General features: G+C 36.8%; 1 protein-coding gene across 3 annotated transcripts in view; it reads left to right on the forward strand.

Annotated features, from left to right (window-relative positions):
- LOC125157828 (uncharacterized) overlaps positions 1–23,705 on the forward strand; it is a 412,592-nt gene that overhangs the window by 92,254 nt on the left and 296,633 nt on the right. For 2 of the 3 annotated variants that reach the window (XM_047844867.1, XM_047844868.1), the window contains exon 4: positions 23,645–23,683. The exons of the other annotated variant lie outside the window; for it this stretch is intronic. In XM_047844867.1, coding sequence (XP_047700823.1) covers positions 23,645–23,683 — 39 coding nt within the window. The remainder of the gene's footprint in view (positions 1–23,644; positions 23,684–23,705) is intronic. 3 annotated transcript variants of the gene reach the window in all.

Consider the following 23,705-nt stretch of genomic DNA (forward strand, 5'->3'; position numbering starts at 1 on the left):
ACAACCACTCCCATAACCCTGTTTGTTCTCCTAATTTATGAGTCACTTATGTTTTGTCCCCCTCCCTGTTTTTGTATTATTTTTGTTTCCCTTCCCTTATGTTCATCTGTTTTGTCTCTTAAAGTCCTCATATGAGTGAAGTCATATGATTTTTATCTTTCTCTGACTGACTAATTTCACTTAGCGTAATACCCTCCAGTTCCATCCACATAGTTGCAAATGGCAAGATTTCATTCTTTTTGATTGCCGAGTAATACTACATTATATCACATCTTTTTTATCAATTCATCCATTGATGGACTTTTGGGCTCTTTCCATACTTTGGCCATTGTTAATAGTTCTGATATAAACATGGGGGTGCATGTGTCCCTTCGAAACAGCACAGCTGTATACCTTGGATAAATTCCTAGTAGTGCAATTGCTGGGTCATAGGGTAGTTCTATTTTTAGTTTTATGAGGAACCTCCATACTGTTTTCCAGAGTGGCTGCACCAGCTTGTATTCCCACCAACAATGCAAAAGAGATCCTCTTTCTCTGCATCCTCGCCGACATCTGTTGTCGCCTGAGTTAGTGTTAGCCATTCTGACAGGCATAAGGTGGTACCTCATTGTGGTTTTGATTTGTATTTCCCTGATGATGAGTGAAGTTGAGCATTTTTTTAAGTGTCAGTTGGCCATCTGGATGTCTTCTTTGGAGAAGTATGTATTCATGTATTTTGCCCATTTCTTCACTGGGTTATTTGTTTTTTGGGTGTTGAGTTTGATAAGTTTTTCATAGATTTTGGGTACTAACCCTTTGTCTGATATGTCATTTGCAAATATCTTCTTCCATTCTGAAGGTTGCCTTTTAGTTTTGCTGATTGTTTCCTTTGCTGTGCAGAAGCTTTTTATTTTGATGAGGTCCCAATAGTTTATTTTTGCTTTTGATTCCCTTGCCTCTGGAGACATGTTCAGTAAGAAGTTGCTGCAGTCCAGATAGATCAAAGAGGTTTTTGCCTGCTTTCTCCTCGAGGATTTTGATGGCTTCCTGTTTTACATTGAGGTCTTTCATCCATTTTGAGTCTATTTTTGTGTATGGTGTAAGAAAGTGGTCCCGGTTCATTTTTCTGCATGTCGCTGTCCAGTTTTCCCAGCACCAGTTGCTGAAGAGAGTGTCTTTATTCCATTGGCTATTCTTTCCTGCTTTGTCAAAGATTAGTTGGCCATACGTTTGTGCATGTATTTCTGGGTTCTCTATTCTGTTCCATTGATCTGGATGTCTGTTTTTGTGCCAGTACCATACTGTCTTGATGATTACAGCTTTGAGGTATAGCTTAAAGTCTGGGATTGTGATGCCTCCTGCTTTGGTTTTCTTTGTTAAGATTGCTTTGGTTATTCAGGGTCTTTTCTGGTTCCATACAAATTTTAGGATTATTTGTTTTAGCTCTGTGGAGAATGCTGGTGTTATTTTGATAGGGATTGCATTGAATGTGTAGATTGCTTTCAGTAGTATCGACATTTTAACAATATTTGTTTTTCCTATCCAGGAGCATGGAATCTTTTTCCATTTTTTTTGTATCTTCTTCAATTTCATTCATCAGCTTTCTATAGTATTCAGTGTATAGATTTTTCACCTTTTTGATTAGATTTATTCCTAGGTATTTTATGGGTTTTGGTGCAAATGTAAATGGGATAGATTCCATAATTTCTTTTTCTGTTGCTTCATTGTTGGTGTATAGGAATGCAACCGATTTCTGTGCATTGATTTTATATCCTGCAACTTTGCTGAATTCATGAATCAGTTCTAGCAGTTTTTTGGTAGAATCTTCTGGGTTTTCCATATAGAGTATCATGTCATCTGTGACGAATGAAAGTTTGACCTCCTCCTGGCCAATTTGGATGCCTTTTATTTCTTTGTGTTGTCTGATTGCAGAGGCTAAGATTTCCCATTCTATGTTGAATAACAGTGGTGAGAGGGGACATCCCTGTCTTAGTCGTGACCATAGGGGGAAAGCTCTGTTTTTTCCCCATTGAGGATGATATTAGCATTGGTCATTCATATATGGCTTTTATGATCTTGAGGGTTTGTATCAAGAAAGGATCCTGTATTTTTTCAAATGCTTTCTCTGCATCGATTGAGAGGATCATATGGTTCTTGTCCTTTCTTTTATTGATGTGATGAATCATGTTAATTGTTTTGTGGATATTGAACCAGCTCTGCATCCCAGGTATAAATCCCACTTGGTCGTGGTGAATAACTTTTTTTAATGTATTGTTGTATCCGGTTGGCTAATATCTTGTTGAGGATTTTTGCATCCATATTCATCAGGGAAATTGGTCTATAGTTCTCCTTTGTAGTGGGGTTTCTGTCTGGTTTTGGAATCAAGGTAATGCTGGCTTCATAGAAAGGGTTTGGAAGTTTTCCTTCCATTTCTATTTTTTGGAGCAGCTTCAAGAGAATAGGTGTTAAGTCTTCCTTAAATGTTTGGTAAAATTGCCCTGGAAAACCATCTGGCCCTGGACTCTTGTGTTTTGGCAGATTTTTGACTGCTAATTCAATTTCCTTACTAGTTATGGGTCTGTTCAAATTTTCTATTTATTTCTGTTTCCGTTTTGGTAGTGTATATGTTTCGAGGAACTTATCCATTTCTTCCAGATTGCCCATTTTATTGGCATATAATTTCTCATAATATTCTCTTATTATTGTTTTTATTTCTGCTGTGTTAGTTGGGATCTCTCCCCGTTCATTCTTAATTTTATTTACTTGGGTCTTTTCCTGTTTCTTTTCAATCAAACTGGCTAGTGGTTGATCAATTTTGTTAATTCTTCCAAATAACCAGCTTCTGGTTTCATTGATCTATTCTACTGTTTGTTTGTTTGTTTGTTTGTTTGTTTGTTTTTTGGTTTGGATAGCATTAATTTTTGCTCTACTCTTTATTATTTCTTGTCTTCTGCTGGTTTTGGGTTTTGTTTGCTGTTCTTTTTCCAGATCCCTATGGCATAAGGTTAGGTGGTATCTGAGATCTTTCTTCCTTCTTTAGGAAGGACTGGATTGCTATATACTTTCCTCTTATGACCACCTTTGCTGCGTCCCAGGGGTTTTGGATTGTGGTGTTATCATTTCATTGGCTTCCATGAACTTTTTAAGTTCCTCTTTAACTTCTTGGTTGGCCCATTCATTCTTTAGTAGGATGCTCTTTAGTCTCCATGTATTTGTTACTTTTCCAAATTTTTTTCTTGTTGTTGATTTCGAGTTTCATAACATTGTAGTCTGAAAATATGCACGGTATGATCTCGATAATTTTGTACTTGCTTAGGGCTGCCTTGTGTCCCAGTACATTGTCTATTGTGGAGAACATTCCATGTACACTGCAGAAAAAATGTATATTCTGCTGCTTTAGAATGAAATGTTCTCAATATATCTGTTAAGTCCATCTGGTCCAAAGTGTCATTCAAAGTCATTTTTCCTTGTTGATTTTTTGATTAGATGATCTGTCCATTGTTGTGAGTGGGGTGTTGAAGTCTCCTACTATTATGGCATTACTATCGATGAGTTTCTTTATGTTTATGATTAACTGATTTATATATTTGGGTGCTATCACATTTGGTGAATAAATGTTTACAATTTTTTGGTCTTCTTGGTAAATAGACCCTTTCATTATGATATAATGCCCTTCTGCATCACTTGATACAGTCTTTATTTTTTTATTCTTTTAATGTTTATTTATTTCTGAGACAGAAACAGAAACAGAGCATGAATGGGGGAGGGGCAGAGAGAGAGGGGGACACGGAATCCGAAGCAGGCTCCAGGCTCTGAGCTGTCAGCACAGAGCCCGATGTGGGGCTCGAACTCATAGACTGCAAGATCATGACCAGAGCCGAGCCCGGACGCTCAACCGACTGAGCCACCCAGGCACCCCAATACAGTCTTTTTTTTAAAGTCTAGATTATCTGATACAAGTATGGCTACTCTGGCTTTCTTTTGTTGACCATTAGCATGATAGATGGTTCTCCATCCCCTTATTTTCAATTTGAAGGTGTCTTTAGGTGTAAGTGGGTCTCATGTAAATAGCATATAGATGGATCTTATTTCCTTATACATTCTGTTACCCTATGTCTTTTGATTGGAGCATTGAGTCCATTGACGTACTGAAATATATGAATTTATTGCCATTGTGATGCTTTTAGAATTGGAGTTTCTGGTGGTGTTCTCTGGTCCTTTCTAATCTTTGCTGCTTTTGGTATTTATTTATTTATTTATTTATTTATTTATTTATTTATTTTTCCTCTTTTCTCCCCACAGAGAGTCCTCCTTAAAATTTCTTGCAGGGCTGGTTTAGTGGTCACAAACTCCTTTAATTTTTGTTTGTCTGGGAAGCTTTCCATCTTTCCTTCTATTTTGAATGACAACCTTCCTGAATAAAGAATTCTTGGCTGCATATTTTTCTGATTCAGCACACTGAATATATCCTGCCACTCCTTTGTGGCCTGTCAAGTTTCTGTGGATAGGTCTGCTGCAAACTTGATCTGCCTTCCCTTGCAGGTTAGGGACTTTTTTCCCTTGCTGCTTTCATCATTTTCTCCTTGCGTGAATATTTTGTGAATTTTACTATGATATGCCTTGTTGATGGTCAGTTTTTGTTGAATCTAATAGGGGCTCACTGTGATTCCTGCATTTCTATCTCTGTGTCTTTCTCCAGGTTGGGAATGTTTCCACTATGATTTCCGCACATAACCCTTCTATCCCTATTTCTCTCTTTTCCTCTTCTGGGACCCCTATGATTCTGATGTTGTTCCTTTTTAATGAGTCACTGATTTCTCTAATTCTTAAATCGTGCACTTTTGCCTTAATCTCCCACTTTTTTAATGCTCCTTTATTCTCCATAAGTTTGTCCTCTATATTGCTGATATCTCTGCCTCATCCATCCTTGCTGCAGTGGCCTCTATTCGAGATTGCAGCTCATTTATAGCATTTTTTATTTCATCCTGACTAGTTTTTACTTCAATATCCGCAGAAAGAGATTCTAATCTATTTTCGACTCCACCTAGTATTCTTATTATCATGATTCTAAATTCTGGTTCAGACATCTTGCTTGTATCTGTGTTGGGTAAATCCCTGGCTGTTGTTTCTTTGTGCTCATTCTTTCGGGGTGAATTCCTTTGTTTCATCATTTTGAAGGGAGAAAAGGAATTAATACAGTAGAAAAATGAAAAAAATTAAAAATCCCAAGCCAAGGAAGATGGCAGCATAGGAGGGAGCTGGGCTCACCTCAGCCTGCTGATCACTTAGATTCCACCCACACCTGAGTAAATACCCCAGAAAACCGCCATATTCTAGCAGAATAGGCTCTCTGGAGCCAAGCATAGACCAGAGTCCTATGGAAGAGCATCCCCCTGAGCTAAGACACCAGATCCAATCAAAGTAGCACCACAAGCCTGGAAGTGTGCAAGTAACCTGTACAGGGGACACACCACTCTACAGTGAGTCCTGCCCTTGGCAGAGGGGAAGAAAAGGTACACACCAGTCGGACTGTGGCCCAGCCAGCAGTGGGCTGGGGATAGATATCAGGTCTGACTACGGTCCCACCCACCAACACAGGTAACTCCAGACAGCACAGGGGAAGTGCCCTGCAGTTTGGTGCCACCACAGGGACTACCCAAAATGATGAAATGGAAGGACTGTCCTCAAAACAAACTCCATGAAGTGGCAACAGCTAACGAATTGATCAAAAACTATTTAAGAAATATAATGGGACAAGAATTTAGAAGAATAGTCATAAAATTAATTGCTATGATTGAAATAGGTATAGGGGATAGCAGAGAAACTATTGCTACAGAGATCAGGGGATGAAGAAATAGTCAGGAGGAGCTAAAAAATGCTATAAATGAGGGGCAAAATAAAATGGAGGCGAACACAGCTTGGATTAAAGAGGCATAGGAGAGAATAGGTGAATTAGAAGATAAAATTATGGAAAAAGAGGAAGCTGAGAAACAGAGAGATAAAAAAATCCAGGAGTATGAGGGGAGAATTAGGGAACTATGTGATGCAATAAAACGGAACAATATCCGTATCATAGGAATTCCAGAAGAGGAAGAGAGAGAAGGAGTGAAGGTGTACTTGAACAAATCATAGTTGAGAACTTCCCTGATCTGTGGAAGGAAAAAGACACTGAAATCCAAGAGGCACAGAGAACTTCCTTCAGACGTAACTTGAATCGAACTTCTTCACGACATATCATAGTGAAACTGGCAAAATACAAGGATAAAGAGAAAATTCTGAAAGCAGCTAGGGATAAACATACTCTAACATATAAAGGGAGACCAGTAACTCTAGGGAAAGATCTATCTACTGAAACTTGGCAGGCCAGAAAGGAATGGCAGGAAATCTTCAAGGTAATGAATAGATTTAAAAAAAATGCAGCTGAGAATCATTTATCCCAGCAAGTCTGTCATTCAGAATAGAAAGAGAGACAAAGGTCTTCCCAAACAAACAAAAACTGAAGGAATTCATCACCACCAAAGCAGCCCTACAGGATATTCTAAGGGGGATTCTGTGAGTGAAATGTTGCAAGGAACACAAAGTACCAGAGACATCACTATGAGCATGAAACATACAGACATCACAATGACTCTAAACCCATATCTTTCTATAATAACACTGAATGTAAATGGAGTAAATGCTCCAACCAAAAGACATAGAGTTTCAGAATGGACAAAAAAACACAAGACCCATCTATTTTCTGTCTACAAGAGACTCATATTAGACCTGAAGACACCTTCAGATTTAAAGTGAGGGGATGGAGAACTATCTATCATGCTACTAGAAGTCAAAAGAGAGCTGGAGTAACCCTACTTATATCAAACAAACTAGACTTTAAAGGCTGTAACAAGAGATGAAGAAGGGCATTATATAATAATTACAGGGTCTATCCATCAGGAAGAGCTAACAATTATACATGTCGATGTGCCGAATACAGGAGCCCCCAAATATATAAAAAAATTAATCACAAACTTAAGCAACCTTATCGGTAAGAATGTGATAGTTGCAGGGAACTTTAATACTCCACTTACAACATTGGATAGATCATATAGACACAGGATCAAAAAAGAAACAATGGCCCTGAATGATACATTGGATCAGATGGACTTGACATATATATTTAGAACTCTGCATCCCAAAGCAACAGAATATACGTTCTTCTCGAGTGCACATGGAACATTCTCCAAGATAGATCACACACTGCATCACAAAACAGCCCTTCATAAGTACACAAGGATTGAGATCATACCATACACTCTTTCAGACCACAATGCTATGAAGCTTGAAATCAACCACAGGAAAAAGTCTGGAAAACCTCCAAAAGCATGGAGGTTAAAGAATACCCTACTAAAGAATGAATGGGTCAATCAAGCCATTAGAAAAGAAATTTAAAAATATAGGGAAACAAATGAAAATGAAAAGACAACAATGCAAACGCTTTGGGATGCAGCAAAGGCAGTCCTGGGAGGAAAATACATTGCAATCCAGGTCTATTTCAAGAAACAAGAAAAATTCCAATACAAAATCTAACAGCGCACCTAAAAGAAATAGAAGTAGAATGGCAAAGACACTCCAAACTGAGCAGAATAGAAATAATAAAGATCAGAGCAGAAATAAACAATATAGAATCTAAAAAAACTGTAGAGCAGATCAATGAAGCCAAGAGTTGGTGTTTTGAAAAAATAAACAAAATTGATAAACCTCTAGCCATGCTTCTCAAAAAGAAAAGGGAGATGACTCAAATAGATAAAGTCATGAATGAAAATGGAATTATTACAACCAATTGGTCAGAAATAAAGCAATTATCAGGGAATAGTATGAAAAATTATATGCCAACAAACTGGACAACCTGGAAGAAATGGACAAATTCCTAAACACCCACACACTTCCAAAACTCAAACAGGAAGAAATAGAAAGCTTGAACAGACTCATAACCAATGAAGAAATTGAATCAGTTATCAAAAATCTCCCAACAAATAAGAGTCCAGGACCAGATGGCTTCCCTGGGAAATTCTACCAAACATTTAAAGCATAGCTAATACCTATCCTTCTCAAGCTACTCCAAGAAATAGAAAAGGAAGGAAAACTTCCAGACTCATTCTATGAAGCCAGTATTACTTTGATTCCCAAACCAGACAGAGGCCCAATAAAAAAAGAGAACTACAGGCCAATATCCCTGACGAATATGGATGCAAAGTCCTCAATAAGATACTAGCAAATCAAATTCAACAGCATATAAAAAGAATTATTCACCATGATCAAGTGGGATTCATTCCTGGGATGCAGGGCTGGTTCAACATTCGAAAATCAATCAATGTGATACATCACATTAATAAAAGAAAAGATAAGAACCATATGATCCTGTCAATAGATGCAGAAAAAGCATTTGACAAAATTTAGCATCCTTTCTTAATAAAAACAGTCAAGAAAGTCGGGCTAGAAGGAACATACTTAAACATCATAAAAGCCATTTATGAAAAGCCCACAGCTAATATCATCCTCAATGGGGAAATACTGAGAGCTTTCCCTTGAGATCAGGAATGAAACAGAGATGTCTACTCTCACCGCTGTTGTTTAACATAGTGTTGGAAGTTCTAGCATCAGCAATCAGACAACAAAAGGAAATCAAAGGCATCAAAATTGGCAAAGATGAAGTTAAGATTTCACTTTTTGCAGATGACATCATAGTATAAATAGAAAACCCGATAGACTCCACCAAAAGTCTGCTAGATCTGATACATGAATTCAGCAAGTCTCAGGATACAAAATCAATGTACAGAAATCAGTTGCATTCTTCTACACTAATAATGAAGCAACATAAAGACAAATAAAGAAACTGATCCCATTCAAAATTGCACCAAGAAGCATAAAATACCTAGGAATAAACCTAAGCAAAGATGTCAAAGATCTGTATGCTGAAAACTATAGAAAGCTTATGAAGGGAATTTTAGAAGATACAAAGAAATGGAAAATCATTCCATTCACATGGATTGGAAGAATAAATATTGTTCAAATGTCTATACTACCCAACGCTATCTACACATTCAATGCAATCCCAACAAAAATTGCACCAGCATTCTTCTCGAAGCTAGAGCAAGCAATCCTAAAATTTGTATAGAACCACAAAAGATGCTGAATAGCCAAAGTAATTTTGAAGAAGACCAAAGCAGGAGGCATCACAATCCCAGACTTTAGCCTCTACTACAAAGCTGTAATCATCCAGTGAGCATGGTATTAGCATAAAAACAGACACATAGACCAGTGGAATAGAATAGAGACTCCAAAATTATACCTACAAAAGTATGGCCAACTAATCTTTGACAAAGCAGGAAAGAATGTCCAAAGAAAAAGACAGTCTCTTTCACAAACGGTGCTGGGAAACCTGGACAGCAACTTGCAGAAGAATGAAACTAGACCACTTTCTTATACCATTCACAAAAATAAACTCAAAATGCATAAAGTACCTGAGTATGAGACAGGAAACCATCAAAACCCTAGAGGGGAAAGCAGGAAAATCCCTCTCTGACCTCAGCCACAGCAATTTCTTACTTGACACATCCAAAAGCAAGGGAATTAAAAGCAAAAAACAATTCTTGGGACCTCATGAAGATAAAAAGCTTCTGCACTGCAAAGGAAAAAATCAGCAAAACTAATAGGTAACCAACAGAATGGGAAAAGATTTTTGCAGATGACATATAGGACAAAGAGCTAGTATCCACAGTGTGTAAAGAACTCATTAAACTCTGCACCTGAAAAACAAATAATCTAGGGAAGAAATGGGCAGAAAACATGAATAGACACTTCTCTAAAGAAGACATCCAGATGGCCAACAGGCACATGAAAAAGATGCTCAACGTCACTCCTCATCATAGAAATAGAAATCAAAACCACACTCAGATTCCACCTCATACCACTCAGAGTGGCTAAAACGAACAAATCAAGAGACTATAAATGCTGGTGAGGATGTGGATAAACGGGAACCCTTGTGCACTGCTAGTGGGAATTCAAACTGGTGCAGCCACTTTGTAAATTATGTGTGGAGGTTCCTCAAAAAATTAAAAGTAGACCTACCCTATGACCCAGCAATAGCACTGCTAGGAATTTACCCAAGGGGTACAGGAGTGCTGATGCATAGGGGCACTTTTACCCCAATGTTTATAGTAGCACTTTCAACAATAGCCAAATTATGGAAAGAGCCTAAATGTTCATCCACTGATGAATGGATAAAGAAATTGTGGTTTATGTACATAATGGAATACTACGTGGCAATGAGAAAGAATGAAATATGGCCTTTTGTAGCAACGTGCATGGAACTGGAGAGTGTGATGCTAAATGAAATAAGTCATATAATGAAAGACAGATACCATATGTTTTCACTGTTATGTGGATCCTGAGAAACATAACCAAAGACCATGGGGGAGGGAAGGAAACAAAAAGTTAGAGAAAGAGGGAGGCAAACCATAAGAGACTCTTAAAACCTGAGAACAAACTGTGGGTTGATGTGGGGTGGGAGTGAGGGGAGGGTGGGTGAGTGGTATTGAGCGGGGCACCTGTTGGGATGAGCACTGGGAGTTGTATGGAAACCAATTTGAGAATAAATTTCATCTTAAAAATAAATAAATAAATAAATAAATAAATATAATTTTAAAAATAAAAAAAATTAAAGTTAAAAATATATTAAAATTAAAAACACACACGCAAAAAAATCGAATAAATCATGCTCGATTCTTGGTGTGTTTTGGTCTGGGTGTTGAATGTTGTTTGATAGATTAGAGACAAAAAGAGGGAACAAAAAGGAAATTGTTTGAGAATTTGAATAAATGAATACACTGAAGTAGACTAGGATAAAATTATGGGAGTAAAATAGAATTTGGGTGTTGTATGGAAACCAATTTGTCAATAAATTTCATTAAAAAAATAAATAAATAAATAAAATAAAATAAAATAAAATAAAATAGAATTTGAAAAAAATATATTCAAAAGTAAAGAATATAGTAGAAAAAATCAAATTATTTTTAATAAAAATTAAAATTAAAAATGATTTTTATCTTTATTGAAGAAAAAAAACAAAAAGGAGAAAAAAGAAAAACAAGGAAATCAGTTGAAAATTTGAAAAAGTTAATACATTGTAGTAGACTAAAATAAAATGATGGAAGTAAAATAGAATTTGAAAAAATTACATAAAAGTAATAAATATAGTAAAAAAGAATGAAAAATATTTTTAATTAAAATTGAAAATAAAATTATTTATTTCTCTTTATGTATTCAATGAAAAGAAAGAAGGTAAAAAGAAAAAAGAATGAAAGTTGAATAGGTGGACCCGATAACAGATTGAAATACGAGTGAAATTACTTCGTTTTCCCCTAAAAGTCAGAGTATGAAATGCTTTATAGTCCTTAAACTAAGCACGTGGTGAGACTTGTGTTCTTGAAGAGCGAGGTTGGCCCAATTGGGCGGGGCTTAATGTAACGGCTCCGTTCTCCACTAGATGGCGCTGCTATCCTACTGGGGTGGAGTGTTGTGGCACTCATAGGTGTGTATGCGCATGCGTGGGAGTGGTGAAAATGGCTTCACACAGCTACCCAGTCTCTAGTGTCAGAACTCTCTTCTCCCCAATCAACAATCGCACACCCGTCCTCTGTCTTCAGCTTTCATCCACTGCCCGCTTTTTCACTGTCTGTGACAAAGCTCCAGGCAGTACCTCTCTCCCGAGTTCTAAGATGTGGCTGTATTCCCCGGCCCCTTCCTTTGAAGGACTGCGGCTTTGACCCATTCGCCCCTCTGCAGCTGGGTCTCACCGAGCAATGGCTGAATGCTGGCTGCACCCAGGAACGCCTGCTGGACCCTGCTGCTGCTGGTGCCCCAAGACTGCGGCCAGGTGCCAGCCCGCCCCAGAAAAAGTTCACAAGATAGTGTAGCAGTAGCATTACAGGTATTATGGAAAATCACAACACACATCTGGCACCAAGCTTCACCCTTAATGACCTTGTTCCAACACCAGCAAATGTGGCCATTCCCTGGGGTCTGCTGGGGCCTGGTGGCCTCAACAGTCTCTACCAAATGTCCTTCCATCAGTGGAACCGTTTTTCCCCGTGTGGCCCGAGAACCTCTGAGATGCCACTCTGCTCCTGGGGATTCGACCTTCCCACCAGAGCACTGCCAGGTATCGAGCTACAGAGTTTCAGACTCTACACTCCACCTATTTACAGTCTTAATGGAATTTAAACCCTCTTCTTTCTACTTTCTCCCTTTTTAGTTTAGTCCCTGTGGCTGTTTCCAATTTTCCACTTTCTCTCCATCTGATTTTGGGGAGGGGTGCTTTTCCCGTAACCCCATCCCCCATCTTTGTTCTCTCTCTGCCTACAAAAGTGGCTCCCTGCCTGTTGCAGCTTCTCTCTCCCCAAGTTCACCTCTCCATGCCGTGTACCTCCTGAATTCTGTGGTTCAGTTTGTGCAAATTGTTGTGTTAATCCTCCATTCAGTTTTCTAAGTGTGCAGGATGGTTTAACGTTGGTCTGGCTATATTTCATGGACACGAGACACTCAAAAAACTTCCGTGCTGTTCTGCCATCTTGGCTCCCCTCATAAAATGGTTTAGTTTTAACAGTCACATATACTATTTAAACACCAGTTTATTTCTACATGGAAGACTTATATTGGAGACTATTGATTATATCAAGGGGTCAAGTAGTTTTTCCCTGCAGAGCAGAATTCCATTTTAAAAATACTGGATGAAAAGAAGAATAAAAATATTTGATGTGGGAAAAACTAATAAAAGTGTCAATTTCTTCCAACTAGCCAGAAATTCTCTAGAATATCTTGACATCAACATTGTTTCTAATTATTAGATAATTTCATAAATATTTTTGATTATGCTACTATGTTACCCATCCTTAGCAGCATGTTTTAAAGAATATTCTTTTGATAAAAAGGGAAAAAGGATTTGTAATGTGTCAGTACTTCACTCAAATTATGGAGGTATATATGAGCCTGAATATCTTAAAAACTTATACCCTATAAATGTTCCATGACAATGTTTATCTTGCCTGGGATCTGCCTGAATAAAACACGTTGGCCAAAAGCCAAGCTATAAACCATATTTCATTGAATTTAAGAATAAGGCATTGAAATGTGCCATTATATAATTTATCACTGTGAAAAAAATAAAAGCTACCAATTAAGCTAGTCCAATTCCTTTTACCCATGTGGGTAAACAATAACATCCTGATTTAACAAATTTTAAAATACAAAAATACATCTGCCTTCTCCAAACATTGAAATATTGTATTTGTAAGTTTATATGGTCCCTAAGACACAGATTGTGATAATATTTTGAAAGATCAAACTAAAAAGTAACACATGTTCCTAGAGGTCATAGGTAAGTTTTCATATAGCTGAATAACAATGACTTTTGATAAGGAGGTTACTGTTTCAAATTCTGAAAATGAGTCAAGTATCATATCATATAATGTATATCATATTATATTATATTTTAACTGGATATCTGGAGTTTGCAAGGTAGAATAAATGATAATTTGATTAGAAGAAAAATTCTCAAAAAATATGACCTAGAAATAATCAAACAGAAAAAGTGGTGAGGGGAAAGTTTCTAAATAATAAATGATTTCTTAGTAAAGAGTATATCTGTTTTATTTCTGTGCTTTCATGGAGAGATGGAACTTGAAAAATGAGAGAAGAAATCAGCAATAGTGGAATATAACTATTCTTGGCATATATTTAATAGAAACCATCATAATTTCCTTAATGTCAAGTCAAAAGTAGATACATGTGCATGTACCCCTTTTAATTAATATTTTTGAATCCTTTCAATAAATACCTAGTATTGCAATTGCTAGGTTGTAGGATAGCTCCATTTTTAACTTTTTGAGGAATGTCCATACTGTTTTTCAGAGTGGCTGCACCAGTGTGCACTCCCACTAACAGTATAAGAGAGTTCCCCTTTCTCTGTACCCTCACCAACATCTGTTGTTTCCTGTGTTAATTTTAGCCATTCTGACAGGTTTGAGATAATATCTCATTGTGGTTTTGATTTCAGTTTTCCTGATGAAGAGTGATGCTGAGCACCTTTTCATGACTCTGTTGGCCATGTGATGTCTTCTTGGGAAAATGGCCTATTCATGACTTCTGCCCATTTCTTAACTGTATTATTTGGTTTTTTTCGGGGGGGTATTGGGTTTGATAAGTTCTTTACAGATTTTGGATACTAACCCTTTATCAGATATGTCATTTGCAGATATCTTCTCCTATTCCCTAGGCTGCCTTTAGTTTTGTTGATTGGTCCCTTCATTGTACAGAAGCTTTTTAGTTTGATGAAGTCCCAATAGTTTATTTTTGCTTTTGATTCCCATGCCTCCAGAGATGTGTCTAGCTAGTAAGAAGTTGCTATGGCCAATGTCATAGAGGTTTAAGAAGTTACTATGGCCAATGTCAAAGAGGTTGCTGCCTGTGTTTTCCTTCAGGATTTCGATGATGATTTCCTGTCCCACATATAGGTCTTCCATCCATTTGGAATTTGTTTTAGTGGATGGTGTAAGAAAGTGGTCCAGTTTCATTCTTCTGCATGTTGCTGTCCCGTTTTCCCTACACCATTTGTTGAAGAGACTGTCTCTTTTCCATTGAATATTCTTTCCTGCTTTGTCAAATATTCTTTGGATATTCTTTTCCTGATTATTTTACCATATACTTGTGGGTCCGTTTCTCAGTTTTCTATTCTGTTCCATTGATCCATGTGTTTGTATTTGTGCCATTACCATACTGTCTTGATGACTACAATGTTTTTTTTTGTTTTTTGTTTTTAATTTTTTTTCAACGTTTTTATTTATTTTTGGGACAGAGAGAGACAGAGCATGAACGGGGGAGGGGCAGAGAGAGAGGGAGACACAGAATCGGAAACAGGCTCCAAGCTCTGAGCCATCAGCCCAGAGCCCGACGCGGGGCTCGAACTCACGGACCGCGTGATCGTGACCTGGCTGAAGTCGGACGCTCAACCGACTGCGCCACCCAGGCGCCCCGATGACTACAATGTTTTAATATAGCCTGAAGTCTAGAATTGTTATGACTCCAGCTTTTTTTTTTCAAGGTTGCTTTGGCTATTCAAGGTATTTTTTGGTTCCATATAAATTTTAGGATTTTTTGTTGTAGCTCTGTAAAAAATGTTGGTGGCATTGTGATAAGGATTGCATTAAATGTGTAGATTGCTTTGGGTAGTATAAAGATTTTAACAATATTTGATTTTCCAATCCATGAGCATGGAATATTTTTCCATTTCTTTGTGTCATCTTCAATTTCTTTCATAAGTGCTCTAGGGGTGCCTGGGCGACTCAGTTGGTTAAGCGTCCAACTCTTGGTTTCAGCTCAGGTCATGATCTCACAGTTTTGTGAGTTTGAGCCCCACATCAGGCTCTGCACTGACAGAGCTCTCTCTCTCTCTCTCTCTCTCTGCCCCTCCCTGGCTCATGTTGTCTCTGTTTCTCTCAAAAATAAATAAACTTAAAAAAATAAGTGTTCTATAGTTTTCAGAGTACAGATCTTTTTACCTCCTTGGCTAGGTTATTTCAAGGTATTATTAAGGTTTTTGCTGTAATTGTTAATTGGATCAATTCCTTGATTTCTCTTTCTCCTGCTTCATTATTGATGTATAGAAATGCAACAGATTTCTGTATGTTGCTTTTGTATCCTGCAATTCTGCTCAATTTGTGTATTAGTACTAGCAGTGTTTTCGTGGAGTATTTCTGGTTTTGACAGAGTATCATGTAATATGGGAATAGTGAAAGTTGGACTTCTTCCTTGCCCATCCGGATGCCTTTTACTTTTGTTGTTGTTGTTGTCTGATTGCTGAGGCTAGAACTTAGAGGACTGTGTTAAATAAAAATGGTGACAGTGGACATCCTTGTCTTTTTCCTGACCATGAAAGAAAATTCTGTTTTTCCCCATTGAGGACGAAATTAACTGTGGGTCTTTATATTGTTCTTTATGATGTTGAGATGAGTTCCTAATATCCCTTCTTTGTTGAGGGTTTCTATCAAGAATGGATGCTGTATTTTGTCAAATGATTTTTCTGCATCTATTGACAGGGTCATATGTTTCTTACCCTTTATTTTATTAATGTGATGTGTCTCACTAATTGATTTGTAAATATTGAACCACCCCTTCAACCCAGAAATAAATCCCACTTGATTGTGGTAAATAATTTTTTCAATGTACTGTTGTTTTCAGTTTGCTCATATTTTGTTAAGAATGTTTGCATCCATGTTCATCAGGGATATTAGCCTGTAATTCTTCTTTACTGGGGCCTTTTTATGGTTTTTGAATCAAGGTAATGCTGGCCTCATAGAATGAGTTTGGAAGTTTTCCTTCCATTTCTATTTTTTGTAAGAGTTTGAGAAGAATAGGTATTAACTCTTTTTTATACATCTAGTAGAATTCCCCTGGGAATCCATATGATTCTAGACTTGTGTTTTTTGGGAGATTTTTGATTACTGATTCAATTTCTTTACTGGTTATGGGTCTGTTCAACTTTTCCATTTCTTCCTGTTTCAGTTTTGGTAGTGTATATGTTTCTAGGAATTTGTCCATTTCTTCCAGATTGCCCATTTTATTGGCATATAATATTCTCTTATTGTTTTTATTTCTGCTGTGTTGGTTGTGATTTCTCCCCTTTCATTTGTGATTTTATTTATTTGGGTTTTTTCTCTTTTCTTTTTGATAAGTCTGGCTAGGGGTTTATCAATTGTATTAATTCTTTCAAAGAACTAGTTTTTAGTTTTGTTGATCTGTTCTAATGAATTTTTTTTCTATATCATTTATTTCCGCTCTAATCATTATTATTTCCTGTACTCTGCTGGCTTTAGGATTTATTTGCTGTTCTTTTTTTCTACTTCCTTTAGGTGTAACATTAGTTTGTATATTTGAGACTTTTCTTGCTTCTTGAGTTAGACCTGTATTGCTATATACTTCCCCTCTTATGGCCATCTTTGCTGCAATCCAAAGGTTTTAGACTGTCGTGTTTTCATTTGCATTTGCTTCCATGTATTTTTTATTAATTTATTCTTTAATTTCCTAGTTAGCCCATTCATTTAGTGGATGTTCCTTAACCTCCATGTACTTGTAGTCTTTCCAAATTTTTTTCTTGTGGTTGACTTAAAGTTCATATGACTGTGGTCTGAACATATGTGCAGTATTATCTCTATCTTTCTTAAATCGTTTGGCCTGATTTGTGACTCAGTATGTTATCTCTTCTGGAGAATATGTGCTCTCAAAAAGAATGTGTATTGTGCTGCTTTAGAATTAAATTTTCTGAATATATCTGTTAAGTCTATCTGGTCCCATGTGTCATTCAAAGCCATTGTTTCCTTGTTGAGTTTCTACTTAGATGATCTGTCCATCGTTGTGAGCGGGGTGTTAAAGTCCATTACTATTACTTTATTGTTATCAATGAGTTTTTCCATGTTTGTTATCAATTGGTTTATGTATTTGGGTGTTTTCAAGTTGTGGGCATAAATATTTACAATTGTTAAAGTCTCTTGTTGGATAGACCCCTGGATTATAATATACTGCCCTTCTTCAGTATTTGGTTTAAAAGTTATAGTCTTTGGTTTAAAATATAGTTCCTCAAAATAAGTCTGGCCACGTTGCCTTTATTTTGATGTCCATTAGCATGACAGATGGATTTCTATCCCCTCACTCTCAATCTGCATAGATCTTTAGGTCTAAAAATGAGTCTGAGACTGTTGGGTGGCTCAGTTGGTTGAGAATCTGACTCTTGATTTCAGCTCAAGTCATGATCCCAGGTAGTGGTATTGAGCCCTGCATCAAGCTCCATGAAAGCGTAGAGCTTGGTTAAGATTCTCTCACTCTCCCTCTGTCCCTTTCCCCTGCTCATGCTCCCTCTCTCTCTTTAAAAAGAATGAAATAAAGTGAGTATGGTTTAGGCTGAATATAGATGGGTCTTGTTTTTTTATCCATTCTGACACTTTTGTTTGTAGCATTTAGTCCATTTACATTTAGAGTGATTATTGAGACGTATTAATTTAGTGGATTGTATTACCTGTAAAGTCATTGTTTCTGGAGATTTTCTCTGTTCCTTTCTAATATTTGTTGTCTTTTATTTTTCTTTCCCACTCAAAGAGTCCCATTTAATATTTCTTGCAGAGCTGTTTTAGTTTTCATGAACTCTTTTAGTTGTTGCTTGTCTGGGAAACTATCTCTCCCCCTATTCTGAATGACAGACTTGCTGGATAAAGTATTCTCGGCTGCATATTTTTCCCATTCAGCATATTGAATATATCATGCCCTTCTGGCCTGCCAGGTTTCTGTGGAGAGGTCTGCTACTAACCTGATTTGTCTTCCCTTGTAGTTTTGGGATTTCTTTTCCCCTGCTACTCTCAGGATTCTTTCCTTAAGTTTTTCACTTTGCAAGTTTTCCAATGATATGTGTTGGTGTCAGCCTGCTTTTGTTGATTTTGATGGGAGTTCTCTGTGACTTCTGTATATGGATATATGTTTCTTTCCCTAGATTAGGGAAGTTTTCAGCTATAATTTTCTCAAATAAACCTTCTTCCCTGTTTCCCTCTCTTCTTCTGGAACTCCTATGATACAAATGTTATGACACTGTATGTAATTGCTGAATTCCCTAAATCTATGTTTATGACCCAATATTATTCTTTCCCTCTTATTTTCAGCTTCATTATTTTCTATAATTTTATCTTCTATATTACTTATTCATATTTCTGCTACTTCCATCATTCTGGTCATTACATCCAGTTCATTTCACATCTCAGTTATAGCATTTTTTATTTCGATCTGACTAGTTTTTAGGTTTTTTTTTCTCTGTGATAAGGGTCTTTCTGGTTTCTTCTATTCTTTTCTGAAGCCCAGGTAGTATCTTTATTATTCTTGTTTTAAATTCTGATTTAGGCATATTCTTTATGTATATTGTGATTAACTCCCTAGCTGTGATCTCTTCTTGTTCTTTCTTTTGGGATGAATTTCTCCAGCTTGGCATTTTGTGTAGGTCTCTGTCTTTTGTGTGATTGTAAAGCCTGTTCCTGGTCCTATTTCCACTATAGCTGAAGTGTTGCAGCAGTCTATGATCAGTAGATCTGGTTTCTGAGGTGTGTGGGGGGGGGGGAAGGGGGAGGTTGTGCTAATATTATGGAAGGGGGGGCTTGCTGCTGTTCTGTTTCTTAATCACACTCGGCCTAATAAAAACGCACCATCAGAGAACGGGGAGAACAGGGTTGGTGTAAGCCACTCAAGTCTCCACTGTATGCAATGTGTTGCTTCCTGAAGTCCATCTGTGATGAAAGGGGTGAAAACTGACATTGCTTCAATCTCTTCGCTGAGGAGAGGAGTGCCAGCCCCTGTTCGGGAAGCCCTCATAGAAGAACGAACAATCTGCCCTTGTATGTCCTAGACTTCCATCAGATCTCTGCCTTCACTCTGTGTCCAAGCCATCTGGCCATCTGGCAGTGCATGCTTCTGTGTTTTATCTCATGCGCATGCCTGGTTTTCAGAACTCCAAATTTTAGGCTCCTGGCACAGTGCAGACTCACACTGATCCTCTGGAGGTGGGTCTCACCCTGCTGTTATTAGTGCAGGTTTGTTCCAGAAGGGCACTGCATGATTCTGCAAGGTCTTGGATTTCACAGTAAAGTGTAGCAAAAAGCTGCCATCCAGGTTAGCTGCCCTCAGCAAGCATCCCTGCTCATATGCTAATGAAAGGGGTAGCCCTATAGCACCTGTCAACTCTTTTGTTCCCTGAAAAGTAGTGCCACCTCTCCCAAATATACCCCAAGAAGGGTAGAACTATTATCTCTCAGCGCAACCTGGAGATCCTCAGAGCATGCTGTCCAATCCTGAACCTCTGACTTTCTTATCCACAGGAGTACGACTATGCCTGATGGTCTTGACAGACTTTGAGCTCTGCTGCTTATAAAAACGGTGATCATCAGACCTTCTCATTTTCTCAGTCAACAGTTTTTGCATGTGTTTTTCTTGTGCAATCCCCTGCATTCTGCTCGCTCTCTCTCTCTCTCTCTCTCTCTCTCTCTCTCTCTCTCTCCTATCTCTCTGAGCAGGGCTCCCTGCCCTCAACAGCCCCCATGATTCTTTTCTCCTCCAAGTCACATCTCTGTACCTCTAGCTTCCACAATGTGGACTCCTTTCTCCCTCCAGTTGTGCAGTTTGTTCTCTCAGTCCTTAGATAGATTTCCTGTGTGTTCAGAATGATTTGATAATTATCTAGCTGTGTTTCAGGGATGAGGCAAGTATAATGTTCTCCTACTTCTCCACCATCTTAACTCCTCTTCCTCCCAGCTTTCATTTTTTAAATCAGCTAAACAAGAAGAAAAAGGTTTTGGATTTTTATACTTACCCATATTCATCTTTTCTTGGTCAAGAAAGTAGTATCGTGTATTATTAAAAACCTCAGCAGGACTTTTATGACTCTGGAGGAAGGTCCCTCTTTTTTGGAAAGACAAGTTAACATTTGTTGTAAGATACCAATATGTAATTACATATTTTTAACTGCGTATTGCCATGCAGTGAGGAAATGTTCAATGGATTTGTCATCAAAGCATGGAGTTTTCTTTAAAAGATTTATTTTTGCAATTGGGCTTTCTCTTCTCTTTGAGCTAATTACAAAGAACAGTAATAGGCAAGAACAATATCAATAAAGAAAGATTATTGATGTAGTAGATGTTTATACATGTGTTTGTATGCATTTGACAGTGTGGATACAGTAAATTAATTTGGACGTGTGTCAAAAGTAATCATTGAGATTTAATAACATTTAATAAATGAAAATTGTATTTCATATAATTAAATTTTAAGTTAATATGAACATAATTACTGACAATTATCATAAGATAATGTCATTACAAGTAGAAATTCAACCCTGTGACTCCAAGGGTTTGCATCCCTCAGAGGAGTAGGGAATTTTCTGTGTTCGGAATCAAGTAATAGGAATTAATTGAACTATAGCTCTCCAATATGTCCACTTAGTATCCCAGATCACCACAATTACTATCAGTGCCATTTAAAGAGTTTGGGAAGCCTTTACAAAGCTTTACAATTGATCGTTATTACAAGAAAAATAGTAACTGGGGAATAATCAGGATACAAATTTTTCAAAATAGAAAAATAGAAGGAAAGGTGATAATCATATTTCAAAAATTACATATTATAATCCAATCCTTTATCATATGGAAAATTAATTTATTTCTGTGTTCTTTTCTGAATTTAGCTAGTTTATGTAGCTCATGCTTAAATATGGGGCAGAATCCATCACTCTATTATAAGAAATCTAAGTTGTTACTTCCTGTATCCAACTTTTCAGAACAGAAAATGTCATCAAGTGTGGGTTAACGTTTATTTTATGGAATATTTTCTTGTATGTGAGAAATTCAGAAAAAGAAGAAAAACACTATTGCATTATTATGCCACTATTGCTCAATTTTATATAAAATCTCATGTACTTTGAAGTTTGGAATAGAATACTAGACATCCTGAAAATTTATTTTCCTATATCACTCCTCTTAAATATTGAGTAGAAGCATGTAAAAATGTCTACCTATACTTCCATGGTGTAACTAATTCATAAAGCACACTACAAAATAAAGCACACAATAAAATTAGACTGGCAAGCAGTCTTTTGAGATACTCAGGCTATTGTTCCCTGCTTCATCCCTGGGAAATATAGAGATTACTGTACAGCTTCCTTTCAAAATATGTCCAGTTGCTCCTTTGTCCCACATTGCTATAACAAATGGTGGTTAGTTGTAACCATGTTAACAGAATGGAATGTGATTTACATGATGACAAAGCAGATGGTTTAATGTTCAGCAGTCAGAAGGAAAGATCATTAACTGATTTCTTGGCTTCAAGACTTACTTAACTCATTCAAGTTAATTTTACCTGCAATGAAATTCTTTGGAGATTATCTAAGAACAAAATTTAAAAATCTTTGTCTCCCATCTCAGAAATATAAACCTTTCTGGCATGTGTACACTATTCATTAAAATGTCCTTTATTTCTTCTTCTTTCCCAATATAATGAAGTTAGATTCCAATAGGTCTGAACAGCATAAATAGAAGGAAAAAAGCCTTCAATTAATTTATTTACTAAGTACCCCAGAACAATGTGTTAATGGATGGCAAATTTTTAGGAAATTACATTATAATGAAAATAATTTAATTGTACTGGGAATGAAAAAATACCCAGTTGTGAAAATAACTGGGTCTGCTTATGAATGTAAACTAGATATAGTCTTACTCTACTTTCTGTGATATCATAGTTCTGGCTAACTAATTCTATGTTCTAAAACGTTATCACTTTTTAAATATTCTTTTCATTATTTATGTTATAGTTATATTGAAGTTGACCTAAACTCATGGTTCAAATAATTCCCTTTCAGTGCTCTTCTTTTTTACCCAGAGAAATATGGGTGGCTCTCTGTTCTGTGAAGGAAGCCAATGCAGCTCATTTTCATATCTGTTAATTATTACAGCTCTTGTTAGGCCTTACCATCAATATATATTTGCAATTAAAGCTCATTGCCCTTTCTTTTTATTCTTTAGCATTCTACAAGAAAAAGCTTAAGTATTTATAAAGCCATGAAATCCAAATAACCCTATCTTTTGGTCTTTCTTCTACAATCTCATTTTTCTGGCCCCATTAATAGAAATTAAATATAAGTACTAAGGATGTGTAATATTAAAAAAAAACAACTAATGCCTGGACAACTGTTTTACCAGACATCTAGTTCCATACTGGCTGATTGCATGGTAAGCCAAAAGTTAGGGAAATTACATTACTATCATTAGGTGGTTTATCACTTAAGTATTCTAAAGAGCAGGAATTTCCTCAAGTTCTTTCATAGTTATTTAAATTCAAGAATTGGTAGCTGGTTGATTTTTTATATTGACTCTGAGGTAAGTTACAGTTGTGATGGGGGACTTGAACTATTTGGACAGCTGCTTGGAAATGTCATTCTATTAATAGCAAGACATGTGTCTGACTATGCCCGCCATTCCCTTCCTTCATTACAATGTATTATGAGATGACATGGTCACTTTTTTCCAAGGCTTCTAGGTCTTCTAAATAGCTCTTTTTTGTTCAAAATTTGGACCAGAGAAACTTCCTTTCATGGTTTTCTTTTCTGAGAAATGAAATTGCCAAGAGTGCAAGTCTTCAGACTCAGGTGACGTTTTTCTCAGGGTATGGGGATGGGAACTAAATATTTAACATATTACTTCAGAAGGAGGGTCAATAATCTTATGGGGGAGATGCCAGAAGTTTAAGAAGTTAGAACTTTTGTCTTAAAGAGCTGTTTTACAAAGTATCTCCAAACATAAATATTCTGTGAGATATAAAAATGTTGGATGAATATAAACACAATTTGCAGATGATTAAATAACTGCACTAAAATACTAGTATTTAAAGCATTTAAGCTTAATTCCTACAGAAGTAGAATTGAAGCTCATTGTGCATTAATTATAGTTCACCTTATCTTGGCTTTCTTAACAGCTTAACTTCTTTTTAAAATATAGTTTCCTCTTCCTTGGCTGTATGTTCTTCCTAAATTATTTTGATTTTTTCCTCTTAGAATAAAGTTGAAAGGCAAGATATGCCAGGAGAAGATCAGGTAAGAAAATGATAGTAACAGC

Source organism: Prionailurus viverrinus, chromosome X (genome assembly GCF_022837055.1).
Source record: "Prionailurus viverrinus isolate Anna chromosome X, UM_Priviv_1.0, whole genome shotgun sequence".
Lineage (NCBI taxonomy): Eukaryota > Metazoa > Chordata > Mammalia > Carnivora > Felidae > Prionailurus > Prionailurus viverrinus.